Here is a 21,725-nt window from a genome sequence, read left to right on the forward strand (position 1 = left end):
GAGTATGTATGAAACAAGATAGAGAAAAGACAATTTGATAACAGTATCAGATATGGGAATTTATCTCATCCAAGAATCTCGAGGCTGTCAAAGCACCTTCAGAGAAAAACAGTGCCACACCCTCGAATGCGCATGTGCATCACAATGTTTTGTTAGTATTAGATGGTGTAGTAAATCGCCAAAAGTGGTAACCAAATAAAATAAGTTTGGAAACTAGATAGCTAGAAGATGTTTGATGTGACATTCTGTATTGAACACCTCAATCCCACATCCATCTCTGAAAAGATGGACTTACAGAGGTCTTTCATATAGTCTCTAAGTTTAGTGATCAGGCTCAAATAAAATGTCAGTTTTTCCGTCGTACAATTTATGGTATTTATATCTTTTAAAAGCTTCCTCTTGTATCTTTCATCAAAGAAAGGCAGCTAGACTTGCAGGTGACAGAGTTATTGTCTCATACAGCAAGAAGTCTTCCGCTTCTTGTGGCTCTCTCAATGTATAACCATGACTTAAGAACCATGCTTATTGGCAATATTCTCAACATGAGACATGTCTTCAATCTTATCAACCTATGCATATTTGTAATGAGTAAACTGTAAGGCAGGATCAACAGACCTCAAAATTATCTGAAGCAAATAGTACAGGCAGTTGCATGGCAAACTACAGAAGCTCAAACAGACAGCAAAAAATAGCTGAAATTCTAAACAACAGTCTTCGGAATTTCTTACACTGATGACTTGCTTGATGTTAGCTTAACGACAATGTACAAGGATTCTCTTTATGAGAAGTGTTAACATCACTGGCATCATTTAAATGCCGTGCATTAATGAAACTGTTCAATGAAAGTAAATGGCCACATACACCTTAGGTGTGGAGAAAAACATACACCAAACTATGATTACTGTGATGTTCATGGGGAGATATGACACCATAAAAAAGGACATGTCCCATACAATGGTCATATTAGCCATCCTTGAGTAAAATACTGCAAACCTGTATCAGGTTGTATTTGCTGCCAAAATGAAAAGAAGTTACAAAAATATGTACATTTTATGACCAACTTGTTTAGTTGGGACAAGAGAGAGACAAACGCTTAGTAGACAATAGAATACAAGTGAATAAAATAATACTAGGGCTTTGTGTTAAAGATATCTTTTTGAATTTCTGAAACACATAACCCCAAAATATTGTAAAATATATAATGTTACAAAACACATAGATGCCAAAAAGCTGAATCATTTCCACATCATGGGAAAGCTTGTGTATTAGGAGGAACATGGATCATAGTCATCAACATTAAATAAGGAAGGCAGTCATGTTTTGATGTTTGGGAATACTTTCTTGTTTGAATATATTCCTGGTGCAGTGCACTTTCACAGCAGCAGCACAATCTGGAAATAGGAAATAATAACAACAGTTATCGCTGTTAATGGATAGTGACGGTGCAGTTATGGAGTTGCACCTCTGATGATTATAATGTGAAAGTTTTTTTTTCTGTTTACTGCCTTTATACTTATTTATTGTTCACTTTTTTACACTGCATTACCACCACACTATCAAAAGATGTCACTTATGTGCATTTGTGCTTCATTCGAGGTGAGTAACTTCTTTTCCAGTGTCATTTACAGACATTGTAACTTATTTGGCAGCAATAGTCATTAAATGTCTGAAAACAGTCTTGTAAGCCAAAATAACACAATAAAATTAATACAGTAGAACCAAAGCAAACTGCATTTTTCATGTATTACAATCCTGTTCTACCAAGAGCCTACATAAAATTCAGTGAACATAAAATTTACTACTTACCAAACCACCCTCATTCACAGTTCACGCAGACAATTTGCCATGTAACATAATGACAGAGAAATGAACATTCGCAGAATATACCCACTTACAAAGGAGGGAGGGGCAGAGATCATAGTTATATGATTAGCACCTGGAGCAATAATTCACTCTCATGGCTTACAAGATGGTTAGTCTTTCACATTTTTGACTGATGAGGACTGGCAGTTTTACAGTCCACAGAAACCACACTCAAATTATGGTAAAATATTTTTCATTAGTGTGTAACACGACAACTGTGCAATACAAATGAAACCACACTAAGGAAACAACATTACTGGGGATATAATTTTTGCCTGTCTTGGTAATTACAGAAATGATGAAAATATTTTATTGCAGTATTTTCTATTCTAAACCTTAACAAAATATATGTCATTACATTCACATCAGCAGAACATATGTACATTTTTAGATACAAATGTCATTCACATATCTATTTCCAATACAGTCCTATCATTTATCTACTTCACTTTCAGATGAAAAATCTGTTCCACCAAACGATACAGGAAAACAGTCAAGCGATGCGAGATCAATGACAGCACATGTAAATTTCTTTGAGAACTGAGGTACGCAAATAAGTCTGATCTTCTGGTTGTCTGTACCTAGAACAAAAAGATAAAAATTTGTGAAAGTATACTTCTTTATCAGAAGTTTTGCAGTCCCATTATGAGGTTCTGTTTAAAGAGGCATAGATTTTGGCCTCAGAGCTAGTTTTTGATAACTCCAGGGTCAGCAATTTTAAATTTGCCAGTAGCCCAATCTATGCAACATCACTTGAACAGCCATTAATGAACACATTTCACTAATACAGCAAATAAATATAGATTCTCAAGCATCAGCTGCATGAAGGTGAATTTAGTCTATGATTAAAGAATTGAAGCAGTGAGAGGGGGAGGGAATGGATTAAAATTGTAAACATGATGCAGATCTCTCATACCAGAGATATTTAGAGTAGATATCCTACTCACCAAATAAAAGAAGCACTGAACCAAGGATGCACACCTAAAAATGCTTAACAATTCCCCCCCCCCTCCCCCCCCACACACACACGCACACACACACACACACACACACACACACACACACACACACACACACAGACACACACACACACCCCTTACGCTACACAAGTACTGAAATGACAAAAAATTATACTAGTGGTTTGGAACACAATGGTTTTGCCGCACTTCGCTGCATGTAATTAACATACTCAACTAAAACCAACAACGGAAAATCCAGGATGGAACATAACAATATTATGAAAAAGATAGTTGCTACTCACCAAATAGTGGAGTTGGAGAGATGCAGATGGCACAAAAACAAAATACGCAAGTGCAACCCCCCCCCCCCCCCACCTCCACCCCCACACACACACACACACACACACACACACACACACACACACATCGCCACAGTCTCTGGCAGCTGAAGCCACACTATGAGCGGCAGCACATGATGGGAGAGGCAACTGGGTGGGGGTAAGGAGGAGCCTGGGGTAAAGAGGGGGAGAGAGGGGAAGGATAGCAGCACACGGGTGCAGGACAGTGAAGTGCTGCCTACCAGGAGCGTGTGGGGATGAGGTGGAGAGAGGGTAGAGCAGCTAGGTGCAGTTGGGAGGTTAGACGGAGAATGAGGGACAGAGGGGGTAACAGAGAATAAGAGAAATAAAAAGACAGTTTGCGTTGGTGGAATAGAAGTGGTGTGCGGTGCTGGAATAGCAACAGGGAAGAGGCTAGATGGGTAAGGACAAAGACTAATGAGGGTTGAAGCCACGAGGGTTACAGGAACATAGGATATATTGCAGAGGGAGTTCCCGCCTGTGCTATTCAGAAAATCTGATGATGATGGGAATGATCCAGTCATTCAAATGAAGAACGTCTTGATGGATGGTGTGCTCAGCAAAGGGGTGATCTAGCAGTTTCTTGTCCACAGTTTGTCCGTGGCCATTCATGTGGACAGACAGCTTGTTGATTGTTGTGCCTATGTAGAATGCAGCACAGTGGTTGCAGCTTAGCTAGTAGATCACATGACTGGCTTCACAGGTAGCCCTGCCTTTGGTGGTATAAATGACCGTACTGGAGTAGATGGTGATGGGAGGATGTATGGGACAGGTCCTGCATCTAGGTCTCTGATATAGCCGTGAGGCAAGGGTTTAGGAGCAGGGATTGTGTAGGGATGGACGAGGATATTGTGTATGTTCAGTGGGTGACAGAATACCAATGCGGGAGGGGCGGGAAAGATAGTGGGTAAGATATTCCTCATTTCAGGGCCTGACAAGAGGTAATTGGTCTATAATTACCCTTCCAACATCGTACAAAAACAGATCTCCCGTGCCTTACGTTTCCAGTCACCCTCTACCTCCCGAAGCCTCACTATCTGACCACAAAGCAGCATTTCCCTCGTGACTCAGTACCACCCAGAACAGGAGCACTTGAATTATATTCTCCTCCAAGGTTTCGACTACCTCATGCTGTGCCATGAAATAAGAAACATCATACGCACTATCCTTCCCATTCCTCCCACTGAGGTATTTCACCGCCCTCTGAACCTACACAATATCCTTGTCCATCCTTACACAATCCCTGCTCCCAACCCTTGCCTCATGGCTCGTAACCCTGTAATAAGCCTAGATGCAAGACCTGTCCCACACTTCCTCATGCCAGTCTGTCCATCTGAATGACCATCAACAAACAGTGACCAAGGAACAGCTGGACCACCCCATTGCTGAGCATGCCACATGACACGACGTTCTTCATTTCAGTGCCTGCTTCATAGCCTGTGCCATATGGATCCTTCCCACCAACACCAGCTTTCCTTAATTGTGCAGGTGGGAACTCTCCCTGCAATATATTCTACATACCCATAGCCCTCCTGGCCTAAACTTGGGTTAGTTGTCCTCACCCATCTAGCCCCTTTCCTGTTGCTATTCCAGCACTACACAGCCCTCTATTTCACCACCATACACAGTCGTTTTACTTCTCTCCTTTTCCACTAACCCCCTTTCTGCCTCCTGACTGCACCTAGCCCTCTCTCCACATAGCCCCTGCACGCTCCCACTAGCAGCACTGCTGCTATTCATGGTCTGGCTTCGACTGCCAGAGACTGCGGTTTGTGTGTGTGTGTATGTGTGTGTGTGTGTGTGTGTGTGTTCGACAAAGGCCTTGTTGGCCGAAAGTTCATTTTGTGACAGCATTTTTTGCTGTGCCTATCTGCAACTCAGCGTCTCCACTATTGTGGTGAGTAGCAACTATTCTTTTCGTAATATTGTAACATACACAACTATTCATTTGAGGAACAGACCATTGGTATTGTAAGTAAAATGGCTGGAGAAGATAGAGATTAAAAATACTGTCATATTAAACATGGACAATGTCCATATTAAATTTTCAGAGTATAGCTTTACTCACTGCAGCATGCTCATTTATATTAATGGGGTGGGAACTCTCCCTGCAAGTTCAGAATTGCCTTAGCCAAATTGGCGCAAATTGATTCCTGACACCTTGGGAGCCCTGTTGCCATCTCTCAACTGCAAAGCGCAAATGGCTGTAGGCGAAAAACAACAGCAATATATAGAAATGTGACAACAGTGAGTGTTACCATAGAGACATTTACAAAATCACTTTACATGATTGGCTGAGATAGGCACGCAAAGCTGACAAGCTGTGCCCACTGCAACCATCAGGGACGAACTCTACTATAGTCATGACAGAACAACCCAGATTTTGGCAGTCCGTAAACAATGTGCAAAGAAGCAAGTACTGCTTACTAATGTTACTGAGGTGCAAATTGCCTCAAACACATTGTTTGTGAGACTTCCCCGATCTGTTACAGTATTCTGGGGCAGACATGAGTTACTTGATGGGAAAGGAGGGAGGTGGAGATATATTTTTCAAAATATATTTCTTTCATAATCTTTAGAGCTGTTACAAATGATAAATTTGTAGAATGTGAGTGTTTTAACATGAAAAAAGGTCAAAGTCATGAACTTACTGTTTTCCAGCATAATTTTCAACTGAAGAATCCAGAAAGCTGTACTGAATTTTTGCACAGCAGTTAACATGCCAGCAAGTGGACAGCTGCTCACAGTTTTGTTACTATTTTCTAGCTACCAACATAGGTGTTATGGACTTTGTTGAGTAGGTAGCGGAACATAAGGAGTTTATAAACAGGAGGAGTGAAAATATCTCAAACCTACCAATCCTCCTCCACAAAATGTGTGTGTGTGTGTGTGTGTGTGTGTGTGTCTGTCTGTCCGTCTGTGTGTGGACGAACACACACACACACACACACACACACACACACACACACACACACAGAATGCTTAATTTCAGAAGCATGCAAACTGAATAATGAGAACATCAATGAATTCACAAAGGGAACTCATTTCACTTAGCAATTACCATTTAGTTGCATTTATTATTCATTAAGTAGAAATTAAACTATTTACTATATTCAATTGGCTAGATATGAATGGAAGAGATAGAAAAACATAAAAGAGATCACTTTCATTAAGAACTGCAAAGGTAGCAAAACTACAACACACAACAGCAACATGAAACACAGAAAACCCAGGAGAATAAGGGAAGTTGGAGTACACCCCACTGACATTGAGGCCTTAGAGACATAACACTAGTTAAACTGGAAATAACTGAGGAGAAGGAATATGGCAGGACAAATAAAAAGAAACTGCCCAAAGAATTACCTGGCGTGATTTGAGAAAACCACAAAAAACCTATATTAGTAGATTTAGATGGAGATTTGAAAAATTATGGAAAAAGAATGAGTGGCTACTGTTATAGAAACAATGGATGATAAGACCTAAATCTCTATCTTTAGAATTAAGAAAGAGGTCAAATGGAGGAGGAATGAGGAGTCACCCAATTAACTTAATTAGGCAATAACACCAAGCTACCTATGGCTTTTTACCAGATTATATTCAGCACCATCGAAATGAGCTGTCAGTTACCAAAGTTCATCAATGACAACATTAATGTCTATACAGAATGCTGAACTAACCTAGTTTAAATATACTATTCCATCTAATAATGTTGTGCATTTGCCTGACTCGATGAATCACATTCTTTTAACCCCCCCCCCCCCCCCCCAAATCTTTTTATAAATTGTAGAAATGACATCATGTTACACCTTAGAGTACTGTTCAATTTATTTTTCATCGTGTGACGTTTTTCAATCAAAGACTATCATACGGAAAAAAGAAAATTTCATGTGACAAGGATTTCTGAAAATTATAGTAAAAATACCAGCAATACTTAAAAGATTTTTTGCTAACAGAAAGTGTTAAAGCGTTACATATATACACCAAAAATATTTATAAACAATGTTCAGTCATGGAGAGTTAGATGCGTGGAGTGTCAATTACAGACAACTATTCAAAGAATATAGAAATTCCTGTATTCATAATGTGTGTACTACAACAGGTTCTGGATAATGGTCTTTGACCAAAACCAGTTAGACATTAAAGAATAAACTGAACAGGAGCTTAAAGTGTTAAATGATGTCATTTCCAAAATGTATACTTTTACTGGTGTTTTTGATTTGGTGTCAGACCTAAAATTCAAATGTGTGGGGGTTCAATCTTAGCTTGGTGCTACGATCTTTTTCTGACACTTATATTTCTTTCAAATATGGCAAAGATTTTTACATGCAACAAGCTGCACCATATTTTAAAGTCAACTTTAAAATGCAGGTCCCCCTACAACTGACTGAGGAAGTCAGTTCCTAAGTCATTGGTAAGAGTATATCTCCTCCAATAGCATCAAGCCTAGTAACGCACTGAGATGTTCAAACCCATCCACAGACCTTCATCTGTATGTTTCTTTAGCTCTTTGATAAAATATTTATCATATTTGTTAAACATCTACAAGGCCAACTCCTGCCCCCCCCCCCCCCCCCCCACAACCCCAAAAAACTAGTTCTTCACTCACCTTCATAAATTTTTGTCTGAAAACATGGCTGATTACCAGCAAAATATATATCAGGATAATCAGATATTATGAATGGATCCTCTTCATAGTATGGATAAGTTGCTGAAATCAAAAACACAAAAATTAATTCTACATAAATTTCAAATATTTTATTCAATGCTAATTGGAAGAACTTACAAAGTGTGTCTGGACATGTTGGAGCAAGGTGAGCCCATTCCAGAGTTTGCTCCAGAATGGTCAGTGGATCTTCCAGACGACTGTACCGTGTTATATCATGTACCGGCTGCCCTGATGTACCTAATATACGTCGGCCTCCAAGTTCACATTCATATGGGTTTGGAACACCATGCAAACTCTGGTACGATGAAGCCTGTTTCAAATACATTTATTCACTTACAATAGCAAAAAAATAATGCTTCAAAATTACGTTACAAACTAGGAAATGTAGGAAAATTAACATCACGTGACAGCAGAATAGCAAAGGCAATATTCTCAATCCTTAAGAACTTGGATACACTCCACATTCCATTTAGTAGACTGGTAGACAACTACACCCCCCCCCCCCCCCCCAAAAAAAAAAAAAAAAAAAAAGAAGAGGAAGAAGAAGAAGAAGAGAGAGAGAGAGAGAGAGAGAGAGAGAGAGAGAGAGAGAGAGAGAGAGAGAACAAGTGCAAAAACACTATATATACAGTGTTTTTCGTAATCTGATGAGATATTTTGTTTGATAACTGAATAATACTCCACAATCAACTTTTTAAATGTGCCTGTCTGCAACTCAGTGTCTCCTGTATCTGTTGGATAGCAATTTAGCCTAATTCTTATTGTTACCGTGACCCATCTATATAAGAGTACTTATGTAATTTTATGTTTTTACATTAAGAAGGGTGGATGGATAGAGACGTCAGTATGGGATGTAATTTTTACAAGTTTTTACATTAAGAAGGGTGGATGGATGGCTAGGTATGTTGGTATGGGCGCACGACAGCAAGGTCTTCAGTACCCGTGCTAAAACAGTTTTAAGACAGTGTTGGTAAAATACACTAAACAGGAGTATAAAACAGCATGGAAAATAAAGGTAACAAAAGTTGAAAAAACTATGTGTGCACCCACACAGAAGCACGGAATGAAGTATTGTGCCAACATTAAAACGTTAATTCAACAAGAAGAAAGGGTATATATGTGGACAAGGAAAAATAATTCCCGGATTTCCCCGGTTAAAAATACGCTTTTTTCTGTGTGAAAAATACACTTTTTACATATTAAGTAACAATATATTTTCCCTCGGAACCATAAATCTTATCAATCCTCTGAATGGTTAAGGTTTCATACACCGGCATATAACATTCAGGCACTTTAGGAAATGAACCCCAGGCAATGTGTATGCTGCATATTTTTGTATCTTGATCTCACCAGCCGATAACAGCAGATATTCAGAACATAGGACAGGTGATGTAGTCAGCCAATAGCAACACTGCTGTTTAGTAGTGCAAACACACAATTAGGAAAAGTTAATGGTTTGTTTTAATATACACAGTATACCTACAAGAAGGTTTTACATGTAATGCTGGTCTTTTTTGCTTGTGTTCCACTTTATGATACATCAGACTAATGTGTCAGTAAAATTTTAAATAATTGCATAAATGGCTGGCCCTCAAAGCGTTAAGCTTTAAATGAGAAACAAACGATCTATGATTTGAGAATTTCAAAGCACATTCGCACACCTAACATAATACACCTAGCATAAAATGACATTTACTTTGAAAGTAACATTTTTCAAACCACCATTCATATTATTTTCCCATGGTCTGTTAGAATTTGTTTCAGCAGTTTTCAGAGAGTGCCACAAAATGGCATTACCATGCATTCACAGCTATGACGAGGCAGGAAGAATGTATAGAATTAACAGTTGTTACATAGTTTCATAAACGAAACAGGACAACAGAGAATACAAAAAGAGCACCGGAACTTCGTAAATCATACTAAAATGCATAATTTGGCTTAACGTGCACATTTGTATGTCCAGATTCACAAAGAAGTAGGCCACAACTTGACATTAAGCTTTCCAGTGTGGTTTTCGCGATGCAAATTTTCTTGGTGTACCAGTACTGTATTACCTCAGGTTTGGTTCTTTATTATGGCATAATGTCACACATGCCAGAAGATAAAACGTGCAATTGAAATTAAGCAAACAGCTGACACTATCCAAGAGAGTTTCACATAAATTTACTGCCTCTGTGGAAAAGATTAATAAAACCAAATTTCTTTACCAAATTGACAAAAATAACTTCATTGTTCTCCAAGGCAATTAACGCCCAACGTCCAAAAACCCAGAAATAAAATAAAATTAGAAAACTGAAACTAACAACATATTTTAGCCTTCCATAATTATGTGAATGTATTTTAATTCACCTGATAGCTCCTGGCCGCAGAAATATGTTTTGTTTTCATTTGATGTGAGAGCTGTAAACAAAGAGGAAACACCAAAATCATTGAATGTTAATGCAAGTCACATGGAGACCACCCCCCTTCCCCAGTACAGCTCAGACTGCTCTGCACATGTGCGAATCTGGCCACTTGGGCGCACCAGAAGAATTTTTCCAGGTAGCATTTGGCTGCTCGTTGCTACTGCTAATACAGTTTACAGTTGCGCATAAAGTAGCCAGAAGCAGGAGAAGGTACTGCTTATATGCAACTCTGTTTTCCTGCTCCAAGTGATCAGACAGGACATCACCAATCTGGTACCTAAAATACCATGGCAAGAGAAAAACTGGTTAAAAATGGGGAGACATCTCCAAAAACTCCATTTGTGAAGCAGGTCGAGGATAAGATGGCTCCAAGTAGTATTGTAGGCCTTCTCGATGTCAAAAAATATTTCTCGATGTCAAAAAATATATCTAGAAGGTGGTGATGGCCTAGGAAAGGCTGTTGCAAAACCACATCCAGGAGGGCCAGTTTATGAAAGGTGAGGCGATACCTCCTGAACCCACACTGAAAGTGACTAAGGAGTTACCGGGATTCTGAGATCCCCACGAGGCGCCATCTGACCATCTGCTCCACGATCTACTTTAACTGCTTGGATGCATACTGTCTTTCACAGGTTTTAAAAGAGGAATTAAAACTGCCTCACACCATGAATCAGAAAAGTGACCCGACGCACAAATGGCATTAAAAATTGCAATGAGGATATCTTTGTTTCGCCTTATGAGGTGACACAGCATATTGCAATGGATTCTGTCATTACCCGCCGCAGATAATGCAGACTCCAGCTCCCTCACGGAAAATGGGCGGTGGACCAGATGTCTAAACTGCTCCTCTCAACAATTGCTCTAAGGTGCTGAAAACCTGGATCCTGATTGGCGGCTGCAGGAACTGTGGCAAAATAGGCTGCCATAGTCTGTACAATGTCTCACGGACTGATTTGGAGAGAGCCGTTCCCCATTACAGCAGCCATGGAGCAACTCTCTCCTCTCCCAGAAACTCTCCTGATGGTCTCCTATACAAAGGTACTCTTCATGGAACAATTAATGGTGTTCAGGAACTGTTGCCATGACCTCTTATTGCTCTCTCGAATAATCCGGTGACATTTTGCCCTCACTGCCCAAAACGCTACAAGATTCTCTGTAGTTGATTAGCACTTGAACTGACACAGAGGCACACATAGCCCTGATCGCAGAGCGGCATTCGTCATTCCACCAAGAGACGTGCTGCCTCATCAGTTGTCCTGTGGACTGTGAAATGGATGCTTCAGAAGCGCAGTGGATAACTTTGGTAATATGATGCACCCATTCTTGAACATTGACACGATGTTCAAACTGGGCTATCTGACTATTAAATGTCCACTCTGCCCTACTGAGCACCCATTGCGGCACTTTCCTTTCAGGTTCTACTCCATCTGGCAGGTGAATCCAGATTGGGAAGCTATCACTTCTATGCAAGTCATTGACCACTGCCCATTGAGCAATGTGTGCTAGAGCTGCAGAGCACAGTGAGAGATTGATGGAAGATAACAACTCAGTTGCAATGCAGAAGTGCATGCTCTCTTTAATTTGCAAACATGCACATGACAACGTGAGAAGCTTCTCAATTGCTCTACCCCTGGGACAGGTAGCTGCAGAGCCCCAAAGCACATTGTGCACATTAAAATCACCACAGAGGATGAAAAGGTGGGGGAGCAGTATAGGAAGGTCTTTTAGAGTCAACATGTGGCAGTAGGTAAAGCGAACGTATTTCAATGGATGACGCTCATGCACTAATATTACAACTGCTTGTAAATTCATTGTAAGTGAGAGAAGCAAGGAGTGGCAGTCAGTACTGACGAAAATACCTGCTCCTTCTCTGGCTCTCCCTCCACCAAGTTGTTTTTTTTAAGTGTATCTCTGGGATGTATGACTGATTGAAATTATTCTCTTGGAGATACCGACACAATGGTCTACCCTGAGATAGTAGACGAAGTTCCTCCATGTGTGTTCTGAACTCTGCAAGTTCCACTGAAGTATGGGAGCCATCGATCACGGGGGTAGCAGCTTCATCCTGTCTCTCCGAGGAGTGGGGAGGCTGCAGCGGGTGGAGGTTCAGATGACTGCCCCACGCATACCTCAAACTCCATTAGCTCTGTGGAAGAGTGAGATGAAGTATCAGATAGAATCATGTCAGACACAGTTTACTACTTGACTTTTCCTGTTGTTGCTACCTTACAGTAGCTTTTCTGTTTTGAGGACTTCACTGGAGCTGGAGTAGGAGTGATAATCGCCATACTGGGCTTCTGAACAGCTTCAGCCTGGGACTCTCCCATGTTGACCAGTTGGCCATTGTACCTTTATCTGCTGATCTAGAGAGGACTATAGCCTCTGAAACACTTGCTGCCTTGCAAGTGCACTGACACTTGCATGAGTTAGTGCTAACACTCACCACCTCCGTTTGTGTAGAGGCATCAGCTTTCGGAGCAGGCTTCTGAAGCACTGATGCAAAACATGTAGCAAATGTGTGACGGTGTATGGACTTGTAATATTATTATTTTTTTCCCCTCACCATAGGGGATTCTTTGTTGTTTTTATTTCCTATACTTTGCGTTTCTCTAGAAAGATTCTATAGTCCCTCCTCCAAACAGGGTGATTTCCAGAGCAGTTCATACATGTGGCAGGAGATGAGTAACTGACTCCTTCACGAGCAGCCTTACTGCAGGTGCCATATGTTGCTTCTCCCTTGCACCCTAGTGTTGCATAACGAAAATGCTGGCATTTAAAACAGAGCATTGGGTTTGGGACATACAACCAAATGTTCAGATGAAGAAAGCCTGCTTTTATGGACACAGGGAATTTGGGGTATTGAAGGTAAGCATGAAGGAGTCCATATTTCACCAGGTCACCCTCAACCCTTTTTAAACTGTTCTTAACATGAAAAATTCCCCTTGGAGCCCACTCACTCTTCAGTTCTTCCATAGGAATATCAACTAGGTCCCTATATGACAGAACATCTTAGCTGAAGTTCCAGATGCTGTGGAGCTCTATGTTGATGGCATAGTCCCCTCTGTAGGTTAACAGCTTGCTGAGAACTGGATGTTTCAACCAACAGCATCCCATTTCGCAACCACTTTACAGATTTTGTAGTCCTAGGAATTCTTTCTAAGCCCTTGTGGATGTAGAAAGGCGACACTTGCTTGAAACTTTATTCTTTCCTTTTTACTACTAAAAACACATTGTGATTGCCAAACTGTGTTCTGTTACTCTTTCTACTTTTTACTTGTTTACTCTAGCATCTAGAAGGCTGGCTACCCAAGCCCTTTTAATACATTGGGTGTTAGTACCTTCCAGTGGCCCACCCTTTCTGCTGGGAAGAGGAAAAGAAAATTTCAGAGAATCCATTTCAGCCTTACAAGCAGCTGAGGGAATAAGAGTCCACCCAGACAGCCCTGTGTGCCTGAGTAAGCCTTATATAGTTGAGGTGTCCACTAACACTGTTTCACCTTAACACCCATGCACCTCACCAGCATGCAGCAGAGCCTGATATTGAGGTGGCAGCACTTCCCAGTCCCCAGCCCAAGAAATTCGGGGTCGCCAAGCTCATACCCAATAAATGAATGCTTGAGAAGGATAGGCTATGTCTGGCAAAGAATTATATACTGTAAATATTTTAAATGGTATATCTGTGACTGGAGGTTTACATGCTTCATACTATTATCCAGTTAATTACATCAGTTCCACCAATCAAAAGCACTCCTGATTGGTGGAACTGAATGCTGTAATTAATTGGATAATAGTATGAAGCATGTTTACACTATGAGCACCTTTCCCAGCCAGTCCAACTCTACATTTACCAAAGATAAAATGTTTCACAGTATTTTATTACTACTCTTACTTTTCTTTTTTAAAACATAACATGTGATTATAATTCTCCACAGAGTGAAAACTGGTTATAGTTGCGTTTGTATGACATGGTGCTGGAAAAACATAATAAAGTAATTTTGAAGCAATAAGCTTTATGAAAGCAAACAACTTCACTACGAAAGACAAGGGTCACCTTATCAGCTTTTACAAATAACCACTATTATAAGCAAAAAATTTGTCATTGTTAAAACAGTGGTAACTCATACATTAGCCAGTTAGCTTGTTTATAGCAAATCGTGTCATGAAAAAACAAGAAATTTCATGTGAAGGTTTTCATTTGATGATGGGAAATTTCATATGATGGTTTTTGTTTGATGACTATTTTACGATTTCTGTAAAGGCCTAACTGAACAACATGTCTTTAATTGCTTCACTTATGTTTGATAACCAACCACCTTCGGACAAGACTGTTTACAACTGGCTTGCAGAACTTCGTCATGGCCATGCTTCAGTAAGTGATAAACAATTGACTGAGTGTTCCAGAATGAAATGGAGCCAACAGAAGTGGTCTGTTCACAGAACAATTCAAAGAAAATGATTGCTTGTTTCATTGGTTACATTGGACAAGTTGTGAACAATACTTCTGAGGATGAAAGAACAGTTGATGCTAAATAGCGTACAAAAATTTGTTTGTGACAAGTCATCACAAACATAGGACGGGGAGGGGGGGGGGGGGGTCACGCACAATCAAAAAAAATTGTCTTATTGTCTTATTCTTCAGTACGACAACACCAGCTGTCACAGAGCATGTCAAACAATTCATTACTTCATTGGGGAGAAAAGATGGAATTAATGTCTCAAAGTCTGATTTCACTTTTTTTTGTCGAACATATATATGGACAAGTGATTTTCATAACTCCAAGAAGCTGTTCAATTCAGCATCAGAACGGGAGTGGGGGGTTCCCAATTAAAACGCCTACAAAAGTATACAAATTTTAAATACAGTATGGCAGTGCCTGCATTATTCTGATTATGATGCAAAGTTCCTTTGGAAATGCATGCATGCATGTCCACAGGAACAGGCACTGCAACGAGTACAATCATAACGAAACACATCAAATGAATTTGCAATTGCTAATAAGGACTACTATCAGCTGTAGAATGGAATAACAACAATGAAAATTTGCGCCGGACGGGGACTTGAACCTGGATTTCCTGCTTATCACAAGCAGTCACCTTACCATTTGGCTATTCGTGTACAACCGAAGGCCAGATCCAAACTTCCATATGTTTTCAACCAAGTCTAAAGGAACCTTGCATCATAATTAAAATAATGTAGATGCATGGTTCTGCTCAAGGCTCCATTCCACATTCCCTCTTGCTCATCTTCTTCTCATAAAGTACTGAAGGGGTTTGTACTTTTGCTTGTAATGGAGGCAGAAAGGCCAAATTGATTATGTGGAGGTGGTTATGTACTGTTTGGGTCAATGGGGTCCTCCCTTTTTCTCCCAGAAAGACGGCATAGCACTGCTGAGTTCTCCTTGTGAAATAGCCATAGTTTGTACACAGCAGCCACCAGGTGGAGTTGCTGCCCACAACCAACCAGTGTCACACAAATCTTCAATGTTTTGGGCCTCATGATAGTAGCTAAAAAGTTCAAATGATGATGATGATGATGTGTCGTATGTAACTTTGTTACATAACTTCCCCTGGTGAAAACCCTTACTGCTATAAAGTGACAATGCATATAAAGTGTAAACTTTAAAAGATTTTTCAGTGTGTGCAGACAAACTAAGCAGACTATGTTCTTGTCTGAACATGCAGCATGCTCTAATAAAAAGAGTTGTCGATCAAACAAACACAGACCACACATCAGTTTATAACAGAAGTGCAAAACTTCTTTGAGCAATTTATATCAGATCAACCATTCTAAAAAGGCATATATAATATTGTAGAATCACTTTTTTAAACTCACCTGCGGAAGCATACAATAGTGCATTGGTTGTTGTGGTATCATAACATTGGCAGGGTCAAATTCTCCAGGCATCAGGTCCACTTCAATACTGCTCTTTAACAAAAAGAAGTAATGCATGACAATGTAAGTAACACGATTTTATTTATTTGCTATTTGAATACTGTGCATCAGCATCCAGGCTACAAATAGCTACACTACTGGTTACAGTTCCATAACAAAGTTTGACACACTAAGACAAGTAATCCAGATTGCTACAATGAATATTTATGGGATTCACATTTATGAACAATACTGTGACAAGATGTAATGATAGATTCATTCAAGGACAAAAGGTAAGCCTCTACTTACCATCAAACAAAACATGAAACCAGACAAATGTGAGTAGGACTCGTGTTCTGAGGGTTTCATATGATCTTAATTGTGTAATAGATAACTAGCTTAGTGCCTGCTGCATCGCTTGCATAAACTGTATGGTCTGCACAGATTTCTTTGTGTATCTTCAATCAAAATTTTATGTTGTTCACAAATTGCAACATCATTTACATGTTTCAAATTAAGAAGCAAGGTATTTTCCAAATGTACTTCTTACCAAAATGTGTCAAGAGGCGTTTTGTTAATCCTAACTTTTGAATCATTGGGGTGATATTTCCATAGAAACTTTCATCCTCTAACACATATTTCCTTAGAAGTCCAATACCAATTTTCAAAGATCTAGTTTTAAAAATGTTTTCGTAATGAAATATTTGCCTAAAAACTTCTTTCCCCCTATTTTACCCCATAGTGATTGAATTTACTAAAACATACTGCAGGGAGCCCAATACAAATTCTCATCCCTTATTTGACCCCTGTCAAGGAGTTTCCAGTAGCAATGAAACAATTTTTTTCTATTTTTAACCAAGAAGTCAAATACCAATTTTCATAGTGTAGCTTTAAAACTCGCTCACCCATTATTTTATCCCCTGAGTGGTTGAATTTCCAAAAATTGGTGATGTACCTCTTTTTATTTCTGGCCAAGACACCAAATACCAATTTTCATAGTTCTAGCTTCAAAATTGCCTTAACAGTGATATATTGTCAAAAATCTTTTGTCCCATGCTTCACCCCCCCCCCCCCCCCCCCTGCAGAGGCTGAATTTTGAACAATTCCTTCCTAAACAATACCTACAGTATAAGATCAACACCCTCTCCCAATTTCAAGTTTCTATACTTCGCAGTGTGAGTTGGGCTATGCTAAGTCAGTGAATCGTTCAGACCTTATTTCACCCACTTAGGAGCTGAATTTCCTTATTTCTAACCGAAAAGCCAAATACAGACTTTCATAGATTTAGCTTAAAAATGCTTTCTTAGTGAAATATTTTCATAACCTTCATCCCCTCTTTCACCCCCTTAGGGGCCAAAGTTTTCATAAACTCTGTTATATATATCCAACCGAGAAGACACATACCAGTTTTTGTGGACATACCTTTAAAAATTCTACAGTAGTTCTTTAATAATGATTTACTTTCAAAAACTCGCACCCACTATTTCACCCCCTTAGGGGTTGAATTTCCAAAGATGCTGAAACACTTATTTCTTTTCTTCTGACCAAGAAACCAAATACCAGTTTTCATAGTTCTAACTTCAAAATTGCCTGAACAGTGACACATTTTTCGAAAAACCTTTCATCTCCTATTTCACCACCTCAGGGCTGGAATTTGAAAAAAATGCCTTCGTAAACGATTCCTACAATGTAAGATCAAGAACCCTCCCAAAATGTCAAGTTTTTGACCTTAGCGGTTTGCATTGGGCGTCGACAAGTCTGTCATGCCACTTCCTTGTATGTATACAGATTATTATCATTACTATTATTATTTGTTATTTCATGTGGCTCAATGCACTGGTACAAGTCTTTATACTGGATGCCACTTTGGTGACTTTTGTGTCCTTAACCTACCCTAGTAATCCAACAGGAAAAGTGGACCTACAGTTTAACATGGAATCCGAACCACGTTTCTGGCGAGATGAAGGCCAAGTTAGCGTTTCTCCATTAAGCCACCAGGGACAACATGTATATAGACAGGTGAGTTTGTGAGTATCAAAATATGTAACATTCATGGCCTTACTTTATAACTGCATTGATTTAGAAGCTTAAATTATTTTCACCATCAAAGAACCATATGCCTTAGTATTTGACATAAATTTCAACTTGATACCTCTACACATTCCTGAGAAAAAGTGGTCTTCAACAGGTGGACAGGCAAACAGCAAAGTGAGACGATAGATATTCCATTTTTACCAGCAAAGATACAGAAACCCAAAAATGAATAAAAGGTTACAAGTAGTGGCTTTCAGAATCAGCTATTCCTTTATTTGGCACAACAGGTGAAAATATTGCAGAAAAGAGAATGGGCTGTAATGGAAAATGACACACAGGGAAGAGCTAGGCTTTATTCCAGAACAAGAAAGTCGGATTGTTCTGTCATCACACAACACAGTGAAATCCTGTTTTTATGTTCTCGGATTTTACATTCATTTTTGTCAGTCCCAACAGACGTCCTCTATTATTTCAATACAATACTTTCCCATCATTAACGATTCTTTGTAACAACACTGTCTGCATTTTAAGTTTTCTTTTATGTTATTTTGACCTTTAACATTGATTTTTATACAGATTTGGGCAAAAAGTGCTTCACAATCCTGCTCAAAGTCAGCTTTGGGGCTACGCAGAAAACACAACTATATCCAAAGTTACTGATCATGTAATGTGGCATTCATGCGGTAAGCAAGATTTTCATTGTCTGCATGTTGGGTCATAGCTGCCTTTATTATAGATTCACAGTCTTTGGAAGGGTGGGAAAGTATGCTGAGTCACTGCTTTAACGATAATCACAATCTGATGATAGTGCTGCTAATAGCAACCCTTCTTCTGCTCATTCTGTTGTATTACAAAAGCTTTAATTTAATTTCACGGTGATTTATACAAATAAACATCGCTTTTGAAAACAGCTGTCTTTATAATGGGCTTTCATGGACCTTGTACTTCTATGTGAAATATGCTAATCTGTATTGGGCATGCAGTGTTGCCCCATGGCATGATGACAATTTCCGCCCTTTTTCTCACTCAGGACATCCCTGAGCCGAGTGTGAAATACTCATCGGAAACAAGCTGCAATTTGTTACCTACTGTTTTCTGTTTACAAACACTGCCAACTTTAATGTTTTAACCAATATTGTGTTTCAAATTTTATTTACCATAATTTTATAACGACTATCAGTAGTAAGTTTCACATTAGAACATGATTATCTTTTCAAAGAGGTACACGAAAAACTTTTACTTCCATGTTTTATTTACACTACCATAAACAATCGCAACGAAGAGGGAAACCAGTGTGTGTGTGTGTGTGTGTGTGTGTGTGTGTGTGTGTGTGTGTGTGTGTGTGTGTGTGTGTGTGCACTCAGCCACTGCCTTTCTGGTTGATGATTTGTATGTTGTGGAGAGGAAAGTAGAGCTAATTGCTGTTAGAAATAAACAAAAATACATAATTACTTTAGATTTTTTTTAAATAGGCAAAATTTAAATTGTTTTTATTTCATACTTTGAACAATACAGAATAAAAAGAGTGACAATAAGAATAATTTATTCATTTCCGCTCGTTGTGTTTTCTATGCTTTACTGTATTTTACGCTTACCTGCATTTTACACTTTTTTGGATCAATCCACTGAAATTGTAAAAAGGGGGTTTTACTATGCATTGATAGCAGCTTTTATTTAAGTTAAAATTTTATTTAAGTTAAAAATTATTTAAAAAAGTTATTTAAGTTAATCAGCAAGGCTGTTATTTTTATAATCTGGCTTCCAAAAAGTAATTTTAATTACTTCTTTGCTCTTGTACATGCACTGCAACAATTAATCACATCTAAAAACATCTTTCCTTGGCCTCTTCCAACATTCTCAGATTCCTTGTCTCACTCTCATGCAGGAAATCTTGAAAGCCATAGTTTTCTGAATTGGTTCTTGAAATTCCGGTGTGCTGCCTGCCTGACTCAAATAACAGAGGGAGATTTGTCATTCTACCACAAAACTGACTGCCGCTTACACTGACCTGAACAGTTAAGGACACATAGTACTACAAGTTACAGTCTTTGTCATTGTATACCATATCTTTGCATCCAAACATCACTGACTAGCTGTAACTCACTCAGTCTACTCTGTTGAGCACGGTTTGGACCATAACAGCGAACTCACATAGTGTCCATGACAAGAAGATCCTTTGGGCAGTGGCTTTTGAGACTGAAATGAAGAACCCCCTGCATACTAACCTGACTGCAATTTGGAGACAGGAAATGTGAAGGAAGTTAGTACCAGCTCTTTGCAGTGCTAGCATCATTATCCCTAAGTGCGTGCACATAGAACCAGGGAAAAGAGAAAAATTGTACAAAAACTTCCAGTGACATCATCACAATCAATAGTAATAAGATGAAGATAATACGGTATTATATAAAATACAATAGATATTAAACAGTGGAAAGTCCAGACAGGAATATCAACAACATTTTGAAAAGGATCAACTGCTATTCACTGTGATGCTGACACACTGAGTTGCAGACAGGCACAATGAAAATAATGTTAAACAGCTTTTGTCCAAAGCCTTCTTTAGAAAAGAAACAAACAAACAAACAAACAAACAAACAAACACACACACACACACACACACACACACACACACACACACACACACCTGACCACTATCTCCAGCTCCTCCAACCACAATCAAATTTTATCTATGAAGCTCACACTGTTGTTATCTGATGATCATGACTCGTGATTTTATTGCTTTTGAAATGAATTTTTATTTGACATGGGCCAAACAGCTTAATTCTAATGTAACTTTTCAACATAATATGTAACAAGTGTTACAATCTGTTTCTGAAGAAGATAATTTTATAATTATTGAAACATAGATCAATTTTATAATTATTCAAACATAGGTCAAGGGTTCTAATAAAGCTGTGTTACACAACTGGTTGGCTGATTCTTTCATCTATTTGAAGTCTATTGCTTTACTGTTGCTGTTTATAGCCATGATCAATATTTTATAACACCGAGTTCTTAACTTACAACCAAAAAGTTTCAGAATTCATCACAAACGTTAGACAGCAGGAATTCTGGAGTCCATATAAGATTGGGTATTGAACTGCATTTCACTGTGTTTTGTGTAGATACTCATAAGTATATTTACATCATCCCCCAATGTCCCAAAATTAATCTACATATATGCCTCACAGATGGAAGTCTTATCATATCAAAAAGAATGTTATAGTCTAGCATACCATTCACAAGGACATTGAGAGAGTGTGTGTGTGTGTGTGTGTGTGTGTGTGTGTGTGTGTGTGTGTGTGTGTGTGTGTGTGTGAGAGAGAGAGAGAGAGAGAGAGAGAGAGAGAGAGAGCGCAAATGTTCTGAGCCTCCACTGTATCTGATGTAAGAGACTTAAGAAAACTGTGGAAAATCTAAATTTGGAACTGTCATCCCTCCAAATGCAAGTCCAGTGCCATTTTATTTTACTCAGTCATATCTAATAGTTCATAATCATGTTATGGGCCTATTACATTGGCATCCATGAGAATTTCAGGTTATGTGAAAACACGTATCACATATCAG

General features: G+C 39.0%; 1 protein-coding gene across 2 annotated transcripts in view; it reads right to left on the minus strand.

Moving 5' to 3' along the window:
• Positions 1–2,150: 2,150 nt before the first annotated feature.
• Positions 2,151–21,725, minus strand: part of LOC126354047 (DNA polymerase delta subunit 2) — a 123,725-nt gene continuing 104,150 nt past the window's right edge. Inside the window, exons 6-9 of one of the 2 annotated variants that reach the window (XM_050003393.1) lie at positions 16,086–16,178; positions 7,965–8,157; positions 7,788–7,889; positions 2,151–2,444 (exon numbers count right to left, since the gene is read on the minus strand). In XM_050003393.1, the coding sequence (XP_049859350.1) occupies positions 2,296–2,444; positions 7,788–7,889; positions 7,965–8,157; positions 16,086–16,178 (537 nt within the window). In that variant the 3' untranslated portion in view covers positions 2,151–2,295. Of the gene's footprint in view, positions 2,445–7,787; positions 8,158–16,085; positions 16,179–21,725 lie in introns of both variants that reach the window. The other variant, XM_050003392.1, reaches the window with a different exon arrangement.

Source organism: Schistocerca gregaria, chromosome 3, assembly GCF_023897955.1.
Source record: "Schistocerca gregaria isolate iqSchGreg1 chromosome 3, iqSchGreg1.2, whole genome shotgun sequence".
NCBI lineage: Eukaryota > Metazoa > Arthropoda > Insecta > Orthoptera > Acrididae > Schistocerca > Schistocerca gregaria.